This window comes from Carassius carassius, chromosome 1 (genome assembly GCF_963082965.1).
Source record: "Carassius carassius chromosome 1, fCarCar2.1, whole genome shotgun sequence".
In the NCBI taxonomy this organism is placed as follows: Eukaryota; Metazoa; Chordata; class Actinopteri; order Cypriniformes; family Cyprinidae; genus Carassius; species Carassius carassius.
In genome coordinates, this window is record NC_081755.1 from 21,586,544 (window position 1) to 21,606,422 (window position 19,879).

General features: G+C 38.3%; 1 protein-coding gene across 1 annotated transcript in view; it reads left to right on the forward strand.

Annotated features, from left to right (window-relative positions):
• Positions 1-5,818: 5,818 nt before the first annotated feature.
• Positions 5,819-19,879, forward strand: part of LOC132141489 (growth arrest-specific protein 7-like) — a 42,637-nt gene continuing 28,576 nt past the window's right edge. Inside the window, exons 1-3 of the mRNA XM_059551031.1 lie at positions 5,819-5,836; positions 12,183-12,306; positions 14,778-14,846. Of these exons, the coding sequence (XP_059407014.1) occupies positions 5,834-5,836; positions 12,183-12,306; positions 14,778-14,846 (196 nt within the window). The 5' untranslated portion in view covers positions 5,819-5,833. The remainder of the gene's footprint in view (positions 5,837-12,182; positions 12,307-14,777; positions 14,847-19,879) is intronic.

Sequence of the window (19,879 nt, forward strand, 5' to 3'; positions counted from 1 at the left end):
TCATCCAAGTATACAAATCTGTTTAGCATGTCTCTTAGCACATCATTAATCAAAGTCTGAAATACCGCAGGAGCATTTACCAAACCAAAAGGCATAACTTGATACTCATAATGGCCAGTGGGTGTATTAAAAGCAGTCTTCCATTCATCACCAGTACTGATGCGGACCAGATGATATGCATTGCGAAGGTCCAGTTTAGTAAATATAGTAGCCCCCTGGAGCAACTCAAAGGCAGTAGACATCAATGGAAGAGGATAACGGTTCTTTATGGTAATCTTACTAAGGCCCCTGTAATCTATACAAGGTCGGAGCCCACCATCCTTCTTAGAAACAAAAAAGAATCCAGCTCCAGCTGGTAATGTTGAGGAGCGAATAAAGCCAGATGCCAGAGACTCCTGTATGTAACCCTCTATGGCCTTCCTCTCTGGTGCCGAAAGGGAAAACAATCTCCCTCTTGGGGGGCATGTACCAGGCAACAAGTCGATGGAACAATCGTACGGTCTGTGTGGTGGCAAGGACAAAGCCTTCTCTTTACTGAATACCTCTAACAGGTCCGCATAGTCTAGGAGAACACATGAAAACTCTGGAGAAGTCCTGGGTAACTGTAGAGCAGTCATTAATCGGCTGGGGGTAGCCTGAAGTAACTCGGGAGAAACAGTAATTCCAAGAGATGAGGCAGAGAGACACTTATCACAGTCAGACCCCCATTTAAGAATGTTACTGGAGGGCCAGTCTATCTGGGGATTATAAAGGACTAGCCAAGGGAACCCCAGGATTAAAGTGAATTCGGGTGACTTGATTACATAAAACTGTATAGTCTCTAGGTGACCCCCAATCCGGAGATATAAAGGAATAGAGCGCAGACTCACCTGTCCAGACCCCAGAGGCCTCCCATCTAGTGCAGTGATAGTCAGGGGGTCATCAAGGTTGATGAGAGGCACTTTAAGACATCTGGCGACTTCCAAATCCATAAAGTTACCAGCTGCCCCAGAGTCTATGAAGGCCTTTAGAGGATGTGACTGATCTTTCCATAAAAGATGAGTATTCACGAGAGCTCCAGAAGAAATTGAGTGGGGAGAGGATGCTTCTCTCGTCACAGTCCTCCCTTCCCTGGACGAGAGTTGGCTTTTCCCGAAAGAATTGGGCAGGAAGCTCGAAAGTGGCCAGACTCACCACAATACAGGCAGCACCTCTCTTTCATCCTGCGGTCCCGCTCGGAATGGGTGAGCCGTGACCGGCCCAGCTGCATGGGTTCCTCAGTGCATGTTACATACGAGGCAGGGAGGTCAGGAGACATGAGGGGTGCCAAGGATTTTTGACTGGGAACATTTCTAGAAGTTTCAGTGCGCTCTCTACGCCTCTCTCTAAGGCGATTGTCTAGTCTAATGGCCATATCAATCAGGGATTCTAGGTCTGTCACAGGGTCCCGGGCTGCCAATTCGTCCTTAATTTCATCAGCTAGTGTCCGAGTGAATGCCACAGTTAGTGCCTCCTGGTTCCAGCCACTCTCCATAGCTAGAGTTCGAAATTCCACAGCTAGTTCAGCAACACTTTGAGAACCCTGGGTCAACTGAAGTAGGCGGCTAGCAGCCTCACGTCCACACACAGGATGATCAAACACTCGCCTCATCTCCTCAATAAAGCGCCTGTAATCTGAACAAACTACTGGTTGTGGAGACTGCTCCCACAAAGCAGTTGCCCAGGCAAGGGCTTTCCCAGATAAAAGAGTAATAATATAAGCCACTTTACTATGTGCTGTTGGGAATCTATTTGGCTGCAATTCAAAGTTCAAGGAGCACTGGGTGAGGAAGCCCTTACATCTGCCAGGGCTTCCATCATACCTTTCAGGATGGGGAAGGTGGACATCTGAACCTTGCACTGCAGTGATAGGAGGTGCTGGTGGGACCTGGGGTTGAGACTCAGCCTCCTGCTGTGGGTTTGAAAGAGACTGAAGATGTTGTAGGATTTCTGTGATCGCCTGACCCAGCTTTGAAACCGCCACCTCTTGTTGTGCAAGTACTTGTTCATGCCGTTCCATGGTGGCTGCCTGGCTTGAAACAGCAGCAAGGATGCACTCTGCATTTGATAAAGGTTGAGCCTCCTCTGCTGGGCTTGTATCCATGGTTCAGTCCTACTGTTATGATCCAGATGGGGATCGAACTCAGGTATGTGGTGTGTATAACCTTGGCACTAACCACTGCTCCACTGAAGCAGGTCAAACCCAGATGCAGAGGAAATAACCAAGAGGCTCAGAGTCTGACTCCTAAAGTTCTTTACTCAAAACAAAAAAACTCTGTCCTTAAATGTCAGGCAAGAGAGAAATCCAAAGCAACACTCAACAGAAGACAGCTAAATTCTCTAACCAAAAATCCTTGGCAGCATCATACTCAAAAAGACTTTAGGACTAAACAAGAACAATAGTCAGTGAGGCATTTAAATAGGGTGGGCAATTAGGAAACATTCAATACAGGTGTGCTACAAGTCTCTAATAAAGAGGTGATCTGGGGTTGAAAGTACGCCATCCAGTGGTGAAACCAGGGAAACTCAGGCAGAACATTACAGTCAGTCCTGGAGTGCCACTGTTCTACAGAGTTTAGCTCCAACCCTAATCAAACACACCTGAACAAGTTAATCAATTACTTCAGGATAACTAAGTTGGAGTTGGGTTGGAGCTAAACTTTGCAGGACCTCGGCACTAAAGTAAGGCAGGTAGTCTAATGCAGTTGCAAGCAAGGCAAATGTGAGACTGGAAGATGTCCTGTGTGTCTGCAAGACTGTGTTGTACTGGTTTATGTCAGTTAAGGTGACCAGACGTGCCACTTCACAAAGACACGGTCTGCACAGGATTTCTATGCTGCCTAAAATAACCAGGTGTTGGATGTTTGCGCTGAGCAGAATGATCGTTGTATGACATCAAAGTTGACCTTGCAATCATAGTTCACCTTGCGTTGCCACTGGCACATATCGAGTGCAGCGGAGCGAGCGTTTTCAGTCCTGTGGAAGTAAATCTTAAACGCTTGCGCAGTGGATTATGGGATTGAAAGCGGAGCAGAGAAAGTGCTGAGAGGTGGAAAGCATCAAAAAATGTTGCCATTCCTCAACTTTATGCAAATACAAATGCAGAAATGGAAGATGAAACGCAAACAGGGTGCAACATTGTTTAGAGGCGTACTCTGCCCTAAATTTGACAAAACCCAAAGCAGTGGCGTTTTAGCGTTGCCGTTGAGTGCATATTTGATGCTGTAGTGGAAACAGTTGTCCTGTTGCGCTGCAACAGATAAAGTCTGTCTACACTGGACGCAACAAAGCGACTGTTGAAAATAATTGAAAGTTTGTGTCATACATCATAGATATCACGGAATCAGTTTAATGTTGGGTATTAGTCGTGGCAACATCACTAAATTCTATAGTATTTTGTTGTGTAGACACCGTGTAATTGTCATGCCAAATCGAATTTAATATTAAGAAATTCTTTTAACCCAAAAAGCAAACTATGCTCCCTTCGAACTGGTTGTCTTTAAAATACAAATCTTGTGTGATCCCAGGCTATCTGTAATCAGAAGCACATTTAAAACTGGAATATAATTAAATTGCATTCGTATGTGTTTCGTAAATACATAATCCTTTCTGGATTACAATCCACCATCAAAATGATACATTTAAATATTCTAGCTGCTGTGCAAAAGGCTATAAACGATCCGCCACCTGTAGGATCCTCAAATGCGATAGCCTAGATTAGCCAGGACAACCTCTTTATGTTTACAGACGGGGTAATGACGTGGCAGCATGCTTGAATTTTACTGTGAAAACCTACCCATACCACTAAATATGGAAACATTATTATAAACTAACTGTTTTGAATCTGGCTAAAGTAAGGCAATACTTTAACTTTGGATGGGTTAAATGCAGAGCACGAATTCTGAGTATGGGCACCATACTTGGCTGTATGTCACGTCATTCGTCTCTCGTCGTCACTCAATAGTTTTGAACACTGGCTGGTTATGTACTTGCTCAAATATTGATTTCGGATAGTTTTTTAACCAAAAAAAGTTACGGACTGCAGCTTTAACCTAGTAAATGTTACTTATTGTTGTATGCTTTTTAAATATCATTGAAAAGACAAAATCATAATTAAAAATTTCTGCAACAACCATGCTAAATATTTTGATAAAAACTAATGAATTATTATTACTAATTAATAAGTCAAATTATTATTTATTTATCATTATTTGTTTACATCAGCTTTGTTGGCCCACAACCGTGTAGCAAGTGACAGTAAATCCAGTCTGTTATTTTTTGTAATGGAAATTGAAGCACACAAATTTGTTGTGTTTTCCCAGAAAAAGTGTCAGTAAGGTTTCTGTTGTGCCAACATGCCACACTATATATAGTAACTTACTATATATAGGGTCTACTTGCGTTAAATGAACTGTGCTTTTTTGTCACCTCATGAACTGCATGTATCTGCACAGATGCTCTGTGAACCCTATTGTTGTATTGTAAGGGCACTGCCATAATTCTGCATATGGTTGATCTGTACAGTGTTTATTGACACTGCTCTTAGTCTTTAATGATGTGGTTTACAGTGCACAGTGCCCCCACGATCAGTGGGTGTTTTCTGCCCACAGATAGGTTTGTTTAACTAAAGAGGAGTTGCTGATGTGTCATGCACCAAAGATTCTAGCAGCTATTGTTCATCTCCATTCAGACCAGGAATTAATGTGAATGCAGTTCTGTTTATTTGTGATCAAATCAAGGGTCAAGGTTTGGCTGGTTAGTATGGGCCAGTGAGCCCCTGCTGGTCGATGTCGTAAGTACACCATCTGGCACCAAAACGCATCTTTCTTCATTGATGCCAAGAAATATCTGTGTCTTCAGGCAAAAACTGATTTGCTGCATGCAACATTTAAAATCATAGGTAGTTTATTGTAGCAGATGTTTTACTAGTGCCCCAGTGCTATTAAATCCATGATGAAACAGAAGTAGTGACATAACTTCTTGCATATTGTAAATAAGATCTGCAGATTTGGTTCCATCCATCAAGTATTGATAAGCATTGCTCTAAAACATGGAGGAAAAAGACTTCCTCGAGACTTCTGTTCCATCCAAGCATGTGTCAGATTTTCTGCCAGCAAGTGGACTTGAGTTTTTGCAGAAAAACTTTCCTTCAAAATGCCCCATTTAGGCTGCAGTCTCAAGACAGCATTCTGTCTTCTGTCTCCTTCACTTCCTTGCCTTTCAGCGATCCGTCTTGTCAGTCGCAAGAACAGTAGAGCACTTCTAGCTCGGTTTGAGAGTGTCATTAAAGCAGGAAGTGAGGGACCGCATGGGCAGCATGCACTGCACACAAGGGTCAATTTGATATAGTAGAAAAAGAGAGTTTGACAGTACAAAACAGGCCTTGTTGTTTAAGAGAGAGCTATGGGTCCATCCACACAGTGTCAGACATTGTGCTGCTGCTCAGCCCTCAGAGAACAGCCAGATTACGGCACTAGTCTCTCTTAAGTCTCTTACATCTGGAACTCCCAAACAAAGGCTTTTAGAAATCCCTCCATCCCAGAAACCAGAGCAAGACATTTTTCCTTTGACCCTTTTTGGGGAAATGTGAGAAAAGATGAGCTAAGTGACATGCTAGTTCATTCTTTCCATGTCTCTGGCGCTGACCCTGCGATATGGGTCATTTGATGCATGAAGGAGTGAGAAGTTGCATGTGCGAGAAGTTTGGCTGCCTCTCCTGAGTCACTTGGACTGATCTTAGATGTGCACAGGACTGCATTTTCTTAATTAAGTGGACTTCTTTTCATATCTCTGGGAAAGGCTTGATTGGAGAAGTATGGTAAGAGCTTTTTGCTATTTGATTAGAAGAGAGTAGTAGTCATATGTAGTATTCACATCTGCATGTTACCTAAATGAATATTCTGGATTAAGATCAATCATTTGGAATTTGACACGTAATGTTGATTATATATATTAAAAGAAATTCAAGGTTACTTATAATTTTGCAGGAAATAAGCAGTAATGCATCATTTAATGAAACTACTTGGATAATTACTTTAAGTTCTGTGTAGATTTTCTTGCCTTTGATACAGTTGATTTAGGGTTTTAGATGTTACATTCTCATACAAGACATTTCTTCACCCACTGCCTGACACAGTCAATTTTATAATATGCTTTCACGAGAACGTAAAAAAAGACGACAATGTTGTCAAAACAAACCCCATTCACACTGGCCTGTGTAAACAACGAAAAATGCTGTATTGTGCATGCCAGACCAGTAGTTGGCGATGTCACTTTGTAAAGTAAAGAAACACAATGCGAACAAGTAATGCATGCACATGACATCACCTGTTTTTAAAACTCCCAAAATGCTGTTGTCGTGTAAATGAACATAAAAAACACATAAAAAGTTTCTCGACATAACAAAGTTGCTTACCTAACTGTTCTTTGAGGGCGGGACAAAGTAACCAGTAGACAGGCATTATGCAAATGTGTACATGAACATAGCCTTTACGCAAGACTTTAGATAAACAAAGACAGTGCACTCATATTACTTATAAATAAAAGAAAGTGCAACACACAATGTGGCAGAATAGTCACACAGATTTTTGAGAAGTGTCAACATTAAGCCAAAATTCCTGTTATCTAAACTTATCCTGTGGGGATGCACAGAAATTAATTACAGAAACACCAAGTTTTCATTTAGCTAAAAGCTGAAACTCAGAATAAAGTTTTGGTTTGGATAATTAAGCAATTGAACTCTTTGTGCTGTTCAGGGCATTTTCATGTGATAAATGAATCATCTATTAATTAGTCATAGTAAATAAGATGCAATGAGATGTGCCTTGGTATTTCAGCTGAAGAAATTTCTCTAGCATACTGTAGTGTACTCTAGTCACAGCAAAGTGTGTCTTCTCTAATTTATCCATGTTTTGTGCATAAAATATATGCTTTATCAGTAAAAATACATAATTAAAGAAGTGTCAAATAAATGTCACTGTCACTAAATGCCATTGTTATAGCCAAATATTTTTAGCTTCTAAAATTGCAGTGCATCACCTTTAACTTGTATTGTATCTGGAATATTAGGTTCTTTAAATACAACCCGAATTCCGGAAAAGTTGGGACGTTTTTTAAATTTTAATAAAATGAAAACTAAAAGACTTTCAAATCACATGAGACAATATTTTATTCACAATAGAACATAGATAACATAGCAAATGTTTAAACTGAGAAAGTTTACAATTTTATGCACAAAATGAGCTCATTTCAATTTTGATTTCTGCTACAGGTCTCAAAATAGTTGGGACGGGGCATGTTTACCATGGTGTAGCATCTCCTTTTCTTTTCAAAACAGTTTGAAGACGTCTGGGCATTGAGGCTATGAGTTGCTGGAGTTTTGCTGTTGGAATTTGGTCCCATTCTTGCCTTATATAGATTTCCAGCTGCTGAAGAGTTCGTGGTCGTCTTTGACGTATTTTTCGTTTAATGATGCGCCAAATGTTCTCTATAGGTGAAAGATCTGGACTGCAGGCAGGCCAGGTTAGCACCCGGACTCTTCTACGACGAAGCCATGCTGTTGTTATAGCTGCAGTATGTGGTTTTGCATTGTCCTGCTGAAATAAACAAGGCCTTCCCTGAAATAGACGTTGTTTGGAGGGAAGCATATGTTGCTCTTAAACCTTTATATACCCTTCAGCATTCACAGAGCCTTCCAAAACATGCAAGCTGCCCATACCGTATGCACTTATGCACCCCCATACCATCAGAGATGCTGGCTTTTGAACTGAACGCTGATAACATGCTGGAAGGTCTCCCTCCTCTTTAGCCCGGAGGACACGGCGTCCGTGATTTCCAACAAGAATGTCAAATTTGGACTCGTCTGACCATAAAACACTATTCCACTTTGAAATAGTCCATTTTAAATGAGCCTTGGCCCACAGGACACGACGGCGCTTCTGGACCATGTTCACATATGGCTTCCTTTTTGCATGATAGAGCTTTAGTTGGCATCTGCTGATGGCACGGCGGATTGTGTTTACCGACAGTGGTTTCTGAAAGTATTCCTGGGCCCATTTAGTAATGTCATTGACACAATCATGCCGATGAGTGATGCAGTGTCGTCTGAGAGCCCGAAGACCATGGGCATCCAATAAAGGTCTCCGGCCTTGTCCCTTACGCACAGAGATTTCTCCAGTTTCTCTGAATCTTTTGATGATGTTATGCACTGTAGATGATGAGATTTGCAAAGCCTTTGCAATTTGACGTTGAGGAACATTGTTTTTAAAGTTTTCCACAATTTTTTTACGCAGTCTTTCACAGATTGGAGAGCCTCTGCCCATCTTTACTTCTGAGAGACTCTGCTTCTCTAAGACAAAGCTTTTATAGCTAATCATGTTACAGACCTGATATCAATTAACTTAATTAATCACTAGATGTTCTCCCAGCTGAATCTTTTCAAAACTGCTTGCTTTTTTAGCCATTTGTTGCCCCCGTGCCAACTTTTTTGAGACCTGTAGCAGGCATTAAATTTTAAATGAGCTAATTAAGTGGATAAAAGTGTAAAATTTCTCAGTTTAAACATTTGCTACGTTATCTATGTTCTATTGTGAATAAAATATTGGCTCATGTGATTTGAAATTCCTTTAGTTTTCATTTTATTAAAATTTAAAAAACGTCCCAACTTTTCCGGAATTCGTGTTGTAATACTCAATAGATAGTGTACTTTTCTATTAATCATAATGTCCAGTCACAGTAAAGTATGTCAGAATGCAGTAGTCTGCTACTCTCAACTGACCTGCAAGATGGTAATTTAAAGGAACACTCCACTTGATTTTAAAAAAAAAAAGGCTAATTTTCCAACTCCCCTAATGTTAAACAGTTGAGTTTTTCCGTTTTCAAATCCATTCAGCCGATCTCCGATTCTTGCGGTAGCATTTTTAGCTTAGCATAGATCATTGAATCTGATTAGACCGTTAGCAGTCTGTTTTTAGTTTTTAGATTTTCCCTATGTAAAACATGACTCTTCTGTAGTTACATCATGTACTAAGACCGACGGAAAAGAGAAGTTGTGATTTTCTAGGCTGATATGGCACTATACTCTCACCCCGGCGTAATAATCAAGGAACATTGCTCTGTACTATGGGTGCAGCAGGCGCAGTGATATTACGCACCACCTGAAAATAGTCCCCAGAAACTCTGCTATTGCTGCAACTACACAAACTAGCTGGGGACTATTTTCAAACTCTTTGGTCATTTCTGAGTGAGATGCTAACGGTCTAATCAGATTCAATAATATATGCTAAACTAAGCTAAAAGTGCTACAACCAGACCCAGAGATTGGCTGAATGGATTCGAAAATGGTAAAACTCAACTATTTAACTCCATTAAAAAAAAAAAAAATGGAGTGTGCCTTTAATAGTTCAGATCATCATTTTTTGGCCATGTTTGCACCTTTACCTAGCTTACTTTTTTCCTGACATGAGTTATGTGCTAAAACAACACAAATAGAATGTGGAAGTAAATGTGAATTCTCCTCTTTGTGTCTGCCTCTAGGATTGTGTCAACATGTTTCCCGTCATTTCTGCATGTTCTTTAATGAAGAGCTGTCAAAACTAAAATAATTCAAATTTCAGACCTGGCCATTGCATCTTTGAGAGTGTTTGTATTCTCATGCCCCTGCTGTCGACCTTGCTCGTTGTCTCTTTAAATCCCCCTCTTGCCTTGAAGGAGAACAGAAAAAGCCCACATGTCAGATGAAGTCTGGTTTGTTTATAGTCGTGTTCATTAGCTTTCTCTACTAGTAGGACTCATCAGATGTTAGGATTTGGGCCAAGGCAAATTTCCCTCTTACATTTTGTGAGAAGGTTCTGTAAGTAGCCCCTGATGAATACAGCTCAGAAAAAAAAAAACAAAAAAAAACATTGGTTTCATTTAAATGCCATTGACTCCAGCTCTACTATTAGTATCCATAGAAGCCAATTGGTCAATTGAGGCCACATATCAGTGGCAACATCATCTTATGACTTCCGCTATAATAAAGTGTTTGGCTTATTGCCTGCCGATCACTGGAAACCACAGCAATGTTGAGTATAAATATAGGATGTGGGTAAAAATTGCACTATTTGTTGAATTTGAAATGTCAAAACTGAACTTTATAATTAGTAAACGGCCCCATTCAAAACAGAATAAGCTAATTTCTGTGCCAATTTTGGAACATTGTTCTGGTTTCTAACTAATCTGTTCATCACCATGTATTTTTATGTGACTAAATTAACACTTAATATATTAATGAAATATGTTTAACCCAGTGATTTTATTATTATTATTATTATTTATTATTTTGTTATATTTTACATTTACAAACCTTTTTTATTCTGCTTTCTCTAGTGATCATAAATTATGTAATTTTATTGTGATCTTTGCTAATTTTATTCGATTTACAGTTTTTCTTAACAGGAAACCCACACAAGTGTGTATAAATGTCAGATACTATAAAGTACATTTTATGTATCAGTATAGCTTCATTTGTATGTTTTGGCATCAAAAATGTAAAAATCATCACCCTAAACAATCATGATGTTCAATTACAAAGTTTAAGAATCAACAAGGGCTTTCTCTACACTGATTTCCTCATCTGACATCCTTAAATCACTGTTACTCAGAAAAAATCTTTAGCTAGTGGCTAGTTACATACCTTTAACTTGCTTTTGAGGATGGATGCTTTCTGGATTTCACTAAAATGACTGCTTGTAATTCATCTTAACAAGTGACAGAATGGCACGGATCAAACGCTGCCTTGTGGAGAGAAACCTCCACTTTCTGTGCTTCCTTTCGCAGAGTATGAGGCAGACAGATGGAGGGACTGATGTAGGTAGAAAGGTTCAGACAGAGAGAAAAAATGGAGGGTGCATGGAGTGGGTGTGGAATCTCTTTTATGTTTTGCTTCAAAAGAGAAATCAGTCCACAATGATCCTCAATGACTACTGCTGTAAAATGCTTGATCGCCTGTGCTTTTCGGTTACTAGCCCTTGATGTCTTTTTGCCTTTTTTTCCATGAGCTGGTGCTCTGCTCGGTGCTGAAAGATGGCAATATGATTCATTACAGCCCCAGCAATCTCCAGCCACTGCTGTTTTATCATTACACCCATACTATGATTTTTTTCATGGCACAACTTCAAGGCAGTATCGAGAAGTTATTCCAGATGCAAACACCAAAAAAATACACTTTGTCAAATAACATTTTTTAAATCACAATTTAATTTCTGTGGTACAAATAAAATTGCTAAATTTGTTTTGTTTTTTAAACAGATTTCCTGAACATTGTCCATCCATTGTTCGGTTAAACAGCTTCAGCTTTAACAGTGCTACAAGATGAATACTTTGTTTAGTTTCATATGGTTGTATTTTTCAACTATAAGAAAAATCTAACAAATTCAACTAAAAGATCTCATTGATGAATGAATGTGAAAAACAACCACAACAACAACATAGTTTTGAGTGTTACCATGTTACTATCATGGCATTATTGTATTTATTCTGTTTTGTTGGTTTATCTATTAATGTTAATTAATTAAAAATGTCTTAATACTAAAAAAAAAAGTAAAGAAAAAAATTAGATACAGGTGGAGCTGGGGAAGGTGGAGGGTTTCTGAAGTGCTGCAACTTCTACAGTAAACTCTAGCCAAATATTTGAATGTTGAGCAGCAAGCTCATTGGTTGTTAATGCAACTAGATTCAACCAATCGGCTGCACCATGTGAATAATGATCTGATCAGATAGAGCTATAACTCATCACTCTGCACTCTGGAGTTTCATGACAGAGCTTTGCATATACTGAATGTGTATATAATAACATTCATATAACATTAGCAGATGATTGAAAACATTACACTTTTTAAATGTTCATAATGAAGTCTTTTATGCTCACCAAGGCTATATTTGCATTTATCTGGATTTATTTGATCAAAAATACAGTAATATTGTGAAATATTATTACAATTTAAAATAGCTTTTTTTCTATTTGTATATATTTTATCATCATTACTCCATCCTTCAGTTTCACACGGTCCTTCAGAAATAATTCTGATATGCTGACTGATTGAATTCATAACTCTATTTATGACTTGATTGCCTGAAAAGTATGTATGTATGTCTGTATGTATTTTTGGTGCTTGTTTCTGTAGCAGCAGCCGGTAGTCTCCTGCAGTATGCCAGCAGAGGAAATCGAGAGTGTGTCTCTTCCCGTGGGTTGGAAAAGCTACATATCACCTGATGGACGGAAATACTATGTCAACACAAGCACTAAAGGTATCACTGATGTGTGTATTTGTGTATGTCAGTTGTTCTGACTGTCTGGAACAGTATGTTTATGGAGCAGTATGTTTGTGCAAAGCCTTTTCTTGTCCCATCTTGAAATAGGTTCTCTGTATCTCTAATATAGAAAATAAATATATGTCCATACTTAAGAATTGCTAGTAAATTTAGCAATAACCATAAATAACAGATTAAACACTTATAAGCTTTAAGAATGAAGCAAGCATATTCCCTGCGAAAATAAATTTCAAATAATAATAATAATAATAATTCACCAACACTCTTTATTGTAATAGTTGCATAAATGATAAATGTATTACATTTAATTTGTGTCCTTTTGTATCTGATGAACAATTAATACATTTTGCTTGTTTAAGGTACTTGTTAAAAACAAAATGGTATTATCATCATGAATTAATATCTCAGTTTTAATAAAAGTATTGCATCACTGAGCAATGTGCGCGTGATGTGAATGGCCATATACATAAAAGTATAATTTAGTTGCCCTTTACAAATGTATCTCATGTTATGGTCTTTCTGCCCTACTGTGGTATCAGTCTCATATGCCACAGTGATTCATTCATATAGCCTGAGGCTCATTTTTACATGTGCACGTTGCCTGATAAAAATGCGAAACGTTGATAAGGTATCTCAGTATGTTGTTGTTCAATCGTAGAACCCAGTTCTTCCTCATTCGGCGCCACAGGCTGGGAAACTTCATTAGCATTCTCCATCATCTTTATAGCCTATTCATCTGGAGAGGGGCGAATCAGGCTGATCTGGATTAATCTGATAGTCTCATGTCCTTTCTCACATGCTGACACACTGTTTTCATCTTTCTTCTTTCTCTTTTCTGACGAACCCCAGCGCGCTGTCTGGGATGCATAAAGCTGTAATGACCTCTTGTTTTCCACTGAAGCGTAATTGAAGTGAATTTTGAATTTGTGGCGGTTTAGTCATGCTAACTATCATCAATTTAGAAGTAGAGATTCCAAAGAACATTTCATATAATATAGGACATAGACCAGATAGAAACATATAAAATACTGCCTGCTCAGGCGATGGCTGAATATTTGCTGCAAACAATATTGTCAATGTAATGGTGTAGGTACAAAGATATTCAGCCGAACCTTGACCTCTTGGTGCGACTAGCACTTTAGTTGGGATTTGATTTGATGTCAAGATTTTATTTCTGCTCTCAAAGTAACATGATGTAAGAAAGGTTAAATCTTATTTTAAAACAGCAATGCTGTTCAGTGGCCTTTTGTAAACATGTGCCTTGGATTTTTGTTCATTCTGAGCTGGCATGATTCTCCAACAGTCTGACACTAAACTATGACTGCCCTGTAAACACTGGCAGAACTGTCCAGAGGCGATCTGTGTGTACAGCGATGCTGTTCCTGCACTGTAAACACTTTTATTCTATGCTTATGCGTTGTTTCTCTTTGCTGAAAAAAAGTAAAGTCTAGTGAAGGCTGCTGCACTAATTTTGGCGTGTCTCTTTCAGAACTGGAACTATATAGTGGTTGATCTCAGCTGGTTCATTACCCAGATTTACACTGGAAATAAAGTGGCTACTCGAAATCAATGTTTGTTGAACAAAAGTAGCTTATCTTTAAAGTCTGAGATTGAAATAGTAACATTACCATGAACTGCATGGACCCAATATCATCCCACAAACTGACTAACATGAAAAGCAAATGTGATTTATACATAGAATAAACACTGAGTCAAAAATACCAAATTAATTTGATAAATACTATAACGACATGGACATACTATACGATTTAATTAGATATACAACCTTGGACAGCAGTTTCTTTTCCCTTTTAGACATTTTCAAGTGTTTTTATTCTGTTATCCTGATTATGTATATAGTTCGCTGTATTTACTTTTTGCAGTTGTTTTTTTTTTCTTTTTTTTTTCACTCTCTCTCTGCTTCGTGACCTATCACAAAAGACCCAGTTTTGAATTGTGACATTGAGAAGCAGTGTGGGCCCTATCTGAGGCTGATTAGCAAATTGTGTTTGCACAAGAATGTTTCTGTGTGGGAAAATCGTTTTTGACTTGAATGCTTGGAATGAAGGATGCTGTTTTGCAAGAGTTAGCATAAAAAAATCCATATTGACTCACGGGAAACATGTGGCGACTGTGTAAGAAAAATATGGTAACAATTTTCAGCCATGGCTGTGAAGAAGAAAAATAGCTTTTGCAACGTTATTCAGCAACTGACCCCTACTTGGGCCGACTGTTACAGGTGGACAGTGAGAAATAATTATTTTTCTTGATTGAAGAGGAGCTTTAGTTTTATGTTTTTAAATGTCATTCATGATAAAACAGTAATACAGAAAGACAATATATGTGTACTGTCCTAGCATGAATGTAGTATACATAAGCAAACAAAGCTAGTAACCCAGACTAGTGAGGCATCATAAATAACATATCAATGCCTGTGTTTGTGTTAGAGACAACGTGGGAACGGCCAAGCTCATCCACCACCAGCCCAAAGGCTTCTGGGTTTCACCAACACTCAGGTAATATTTGCACTAGGGCTTGAAAAATATATACCCCCCCCCCCCCATCTCAAGCCAATTCAGTAGTGCTTTTTACATTTTACATAAATCCAATGTTATCATTTGTCTACACTAATCTAACTGAATCACAATGTTTGGTTACCATTACTTAACAAGACTGGATTTTTTTTTTGTAATACTGCATTTAGATGCTGCATACTATTGGAAAACAGTTAAAGCAAGTGTTATTTAGACACAGATCCAGCTGTCCACACCTGCCCACAGAGGTTTGGCCAGTTTTCACAGTTTACACAGTTTGCATCTTATATTCAAGATGCAGCCTAATGAAATGTGGACATTCACAATTATGTTTAGACCATATACCCAAAAGTAATGTAATACTAATGCTAAATCATGTACTAGGATCTACAAATCAAGATTTGAGATTACAATGCTTTCCTGATAACTTTACCTGCTTTTGAGAACAACGGTTACATTTGTAAATATACATTTTCATTTAGTTCACAGTGGACAAATATATAAGAAGGGGACCTGGTGGACAGAGGTTAAAAAGGGATATGGTGGACAGAGATGTGGAAGAAGGATGTGATTGAGGTGTAGAAAAAATGCAGTGTGGACAGAGACACAGGATGAAGACAGGGTGGACAGAAACATAGGGAGAGGACACTGGACACAGGTGAAGGAAGAGAACATGGCGAGCACAGCGAATGAATACACATGTTTGCACAGGTGAAGGGAGCCGAAGTAATGGACAAATGTATAGAAAGAGAGATGGTGGACAGTGATGTAGATGGAGGATGAGAAAGAGTACTGTGTGGACAGAGACAAAGGAAGACACATTTTGGTACACCGACATGTTTGTGGAGGACAGAGTGGACAGATGTATTGAAGAGGACATGTGGACACAGGCACACAGTAGGAATGTGGACACCAGTGAAGGAAAAGGACATCACAGACTAAAGTACAGAAAACGAGGGGACATTGTGAACAGTGATGTAGAAGGAAGATGTTATGGAAGATGTACAAAGAGTAGAATGTGGAGAAAGACAAAGACAATTGGACAACAATGGTGGGAGGGGACAGAGTAGACAGATGTGTAGGAAGAAGACACGTGGACACAAGCAAAAAGATGAGGACATTCTGGACAAATGTACAGAAAGAGAGAGAGAACATGTGGACGATGATCTAGAAGGAGTATGTGATAGATATGCAAAGATAGTATCTGGACAGAGAAATGTTGGGACAGATCAGACATATAAGAAGAGGACATGTGGACACATATGAAAAGAGAGGACATTATGGGCAAAGATATAGAAAAAGAGAGTGTATGTTGGACAGAAGCACAAGACACAGTGGCTTAAATAGTAGACATGTTGCAAGATAATAGGCTAAAAATCAGAGGCGTGAGAGCAGCAGCAGGAAAAATAATTTCCCAGTGTTTCAGGAGACTTTATCAAAGGCTGGATGTCAGTGCTTATACCAGGGAAGGCTCTGACTGTGTGTTTCTTCAGCTCTGAGGAAAGGAGAGGGACAGCTCAAAGAAGAACTGCATTGTACCACAGCCTTCGTCATAATAATCACTCACCACTGGATACAGTCATTGGACACGTACACACAGGCTGTTCAGTCTTAGTGCGAGCTGATTGTTGGCCATCTGTGAGACGTGGGTCCAGATTCAATGATATGATTACTACTTGGACAAAATGCATTATCTTGCACTTTATCTTCAGTGTGGTGTCAATAAGAGTTTATTAAGTCAGTGTTCATGCGACAGCGCTCACATAAGCAAATGAATACATAAAAATGTTGACTGCTGTCTAAAACGTCCTATGTTGTGTAATATCAGGCACTTCAGTCTGACTTAGAGCAGTGTATTATGAGCTGTGGGTTGGAGAGGAAATCGTGCAAAGAATGTTAATGATTGTGCATTTATATCATTTTTAGAACTATAAGACGTTTAAGTTTGTTGGGGAGCTTAACTAATATTTACATATTATTGGCATGATGTGCAACAATTGTGCCACCAATAACAGCACTGTTTCTCAGCGGCAGCACTCCTCACAAGCTGCATGCAAAAACAAACAATACCACGATCTGTGTGGTCAGAGGCCTAGCCATCTTTTCAGAAGTGAGGGGGACAGAAATAACATTTTATATATATCCATTTTGCTGCCATTACAATATAATATAAAACATTACAATATAAAATGTCTGTAATCTATATAGCCTACCAGTCAACAGTTTTATAACAGTAAGATTTTTAATGTTTTTAAAGAAGTCTCTTTTGCTCACCAAGCCTGCATTTATTTGATCCAGAATACAGCAAAAGCAGTAATATTGTGAAATATTTTTACTATTTAAAAATAATATGCTGATTTACTATCAACATTTTTTCAGCATTCTTTGATGAATAGAAGGATCCAAAGATCAGCATTTATTTGAAATAAAAAGCGTTTGCAACATTATACACTATATCATTCAAAAGCTTAGAGTCAGTATAATTTTTATTTTTTTGGAAAAAAAAAAAAAAGGAAATTAATACTGTTATTTAGCAAGGATTCTTTAAATTGATCAAAAGTAATTGTCATTGATTAAGACTTCATTTTACAAAAGATTTCTATTTCATATAAATGCTGTTCTTCCGAACTTTCTATTCATCAAAGAAACCTGAAAAAAAAATCTACTCCACTGTTTTTAACATTATCATAATAAGTGTTTTTTTTTTGTTTGTTTGTTTGTTTTTTTTGAGCAGCAAATTAGAATATCAGAATTATTTCTGAAGGATCGTGTGAATGGAGCAATAATGCTAAAAATTCAGCTTTGAAATCTCAATAAATTACATATTGAAATATATTCAAAGAGAAATCAGTTATTTTAAATAGGCTAGTAATAATATTTCAAAATTTGATTGTTTTGCTGTACTTTGGATCAAATAAATGCAGGCTTGGTGAACCGAAGAGACTTCTTTAAAAAACATTAACAAGCTTAATGTTCAAAAACTTTTTATCGGTAGTGTATAGGCAACTTAAATTTTTCTATAATCTCAAGCTTTGAATTGGCTTAGAAATCTATAACTGCACTATATAACAAATAACAAATAATAATGATTTGTTTATATACTTCAAACACTTTTTTATCACATAATAAAGCAGAATAGTTTCTATACTGTAATAGTAATATACTGCATTGTTCATATACTTTATTTATCACCTGCTGGAGGTGGCTGAAAAACCATATTGTTGCAATCGTATGTTTAATGTATTCGTGTTTCCAAAGGTGTCTGTTTTTCTGTGAAAACAACCGCTTTCATACAGCATAGCTGGACGCTTTTGTCCATATTAGGAGTTTCCTGGTATGAATTTCTGCGCGAGAGCGCCCTCCGTCTTCGAGTATGAATGAAACTTCATGAGTGTGTATAGCGCTCCTTGATGTTCCTCTCACCTTCTGGGTCCGAATAAAATATCATGTCATGCACAGACGGTCCTGTCTCTTTGAGTTTAAATCTATATTTAATCACACCAGCTCTTGAAAACCTCTATGCGAACACACTTGACCGAAAAAGTGCGGGGGACGAATTTCCGTTATATTAAATGTGGGGGGGACATGTCCACCGCGTCCCCCGCGTAATCTACGCCCCTGTGTGTGGTCAGATCTGTGTAGGATTGTTCAAAAGTCACACACTTTGTTACTGTTTGCTACAGTTACTGGTTCGATTAATTTGACAAACTCAGTGTGTATTAACAGCTTGAACACGTTGCAAAATTTGCATGGGGAAAACTTTTGACCTCACAAAAATTTCCCAGTTGTGTGGATCCTATTCAAATGTCTGGATTACACCCAAGAAAAGTGTACAGTAAATGTGACCACACCTTTTTCTTGCATTGAAAAAAAGAATTGAATGGGATAGTTCACCCAAAAATGAAAATTCTGTTATTCCAAACCCATAAGAACTTCGGGAACACAAATTAAGATATTTTTGAATTCAGAAAGCTTTCTGTCCCTGCATAGACAGCAATGCAACTACCTTGTTCAGCAAAAATAACGACTTTACTCAACAATTTCTTCTCTTCTGCATCAGTCTTTGAAACGCATTCACAAAAGTAGCATGGTACATTCATGTGTTGCTGCTTATGCAGGAGCCGGCATTCTAATGTAAAACCTGAATGCACTAAAACTGGGAAAAATAAATCAATGCATCGCGAATGGAGAAATTATTCAGCATAGACTCTGAGATTTTCCGAACGCATCGCGATTCTTTCTCTAGTTGGTTCTGAGCTTAGTTTTTAACAGCAGATTGCACTGCATGCTTTAGAGAAAGCCATACTCTGCTTGTTTCTAAATCCTTACACATACTTGAAACTGAAATAATCATTCATAAAATTTAAAAAGGCTGAAGTGAATAACAAGGGTGTTTACAGTGGGCCGTTTACATTAATCTGCTCATAAAAGAATTCTTAGCCACGGTGAAATTACATAACTCAAATACATAGCCGAATGTGCAGATGACAACTAGATTAGAGCGCCATCAGCTGTTAAAATCTAAGCTCAGAATCAATTCCAGAGAGAATTGTGATGCATTCGGAAGATCTCTGAATCGATTCTGCTTCAATTTATCGTCGCAGACCTAGAATGCACTGCAGCTTGTTTACAATCAGAGGAACACACATGCATGGTTCCGTCGTGAACGTGCATCAAGGTTTGACACAGAAGAGAAGAAATAGTTAAATAAAGTCAAAATTTTAGTTTTCTTTGTGCACAAGAAGTATTCTTGTAGCTTCATACAATTAAAGTTGAACCACTGATGTCACATGAACTATTTTTACAATGTCCTTACTACCTTTCTGGGCCTTGAATGTTTTAATTGCATTGCTGTCAATGGAGGGTCAGATAACTCTCGGATTTCATCCAAAATATCTTAATCTGTGTTCTGAAGATGAACAAAAGTCTTACGGGTTTGAAACGACATGAGGGTGAGGAATTAATGACAGAATTTAAATTTTTTGCTGAACTGTCCGTTTAACAAACTCCTGGCT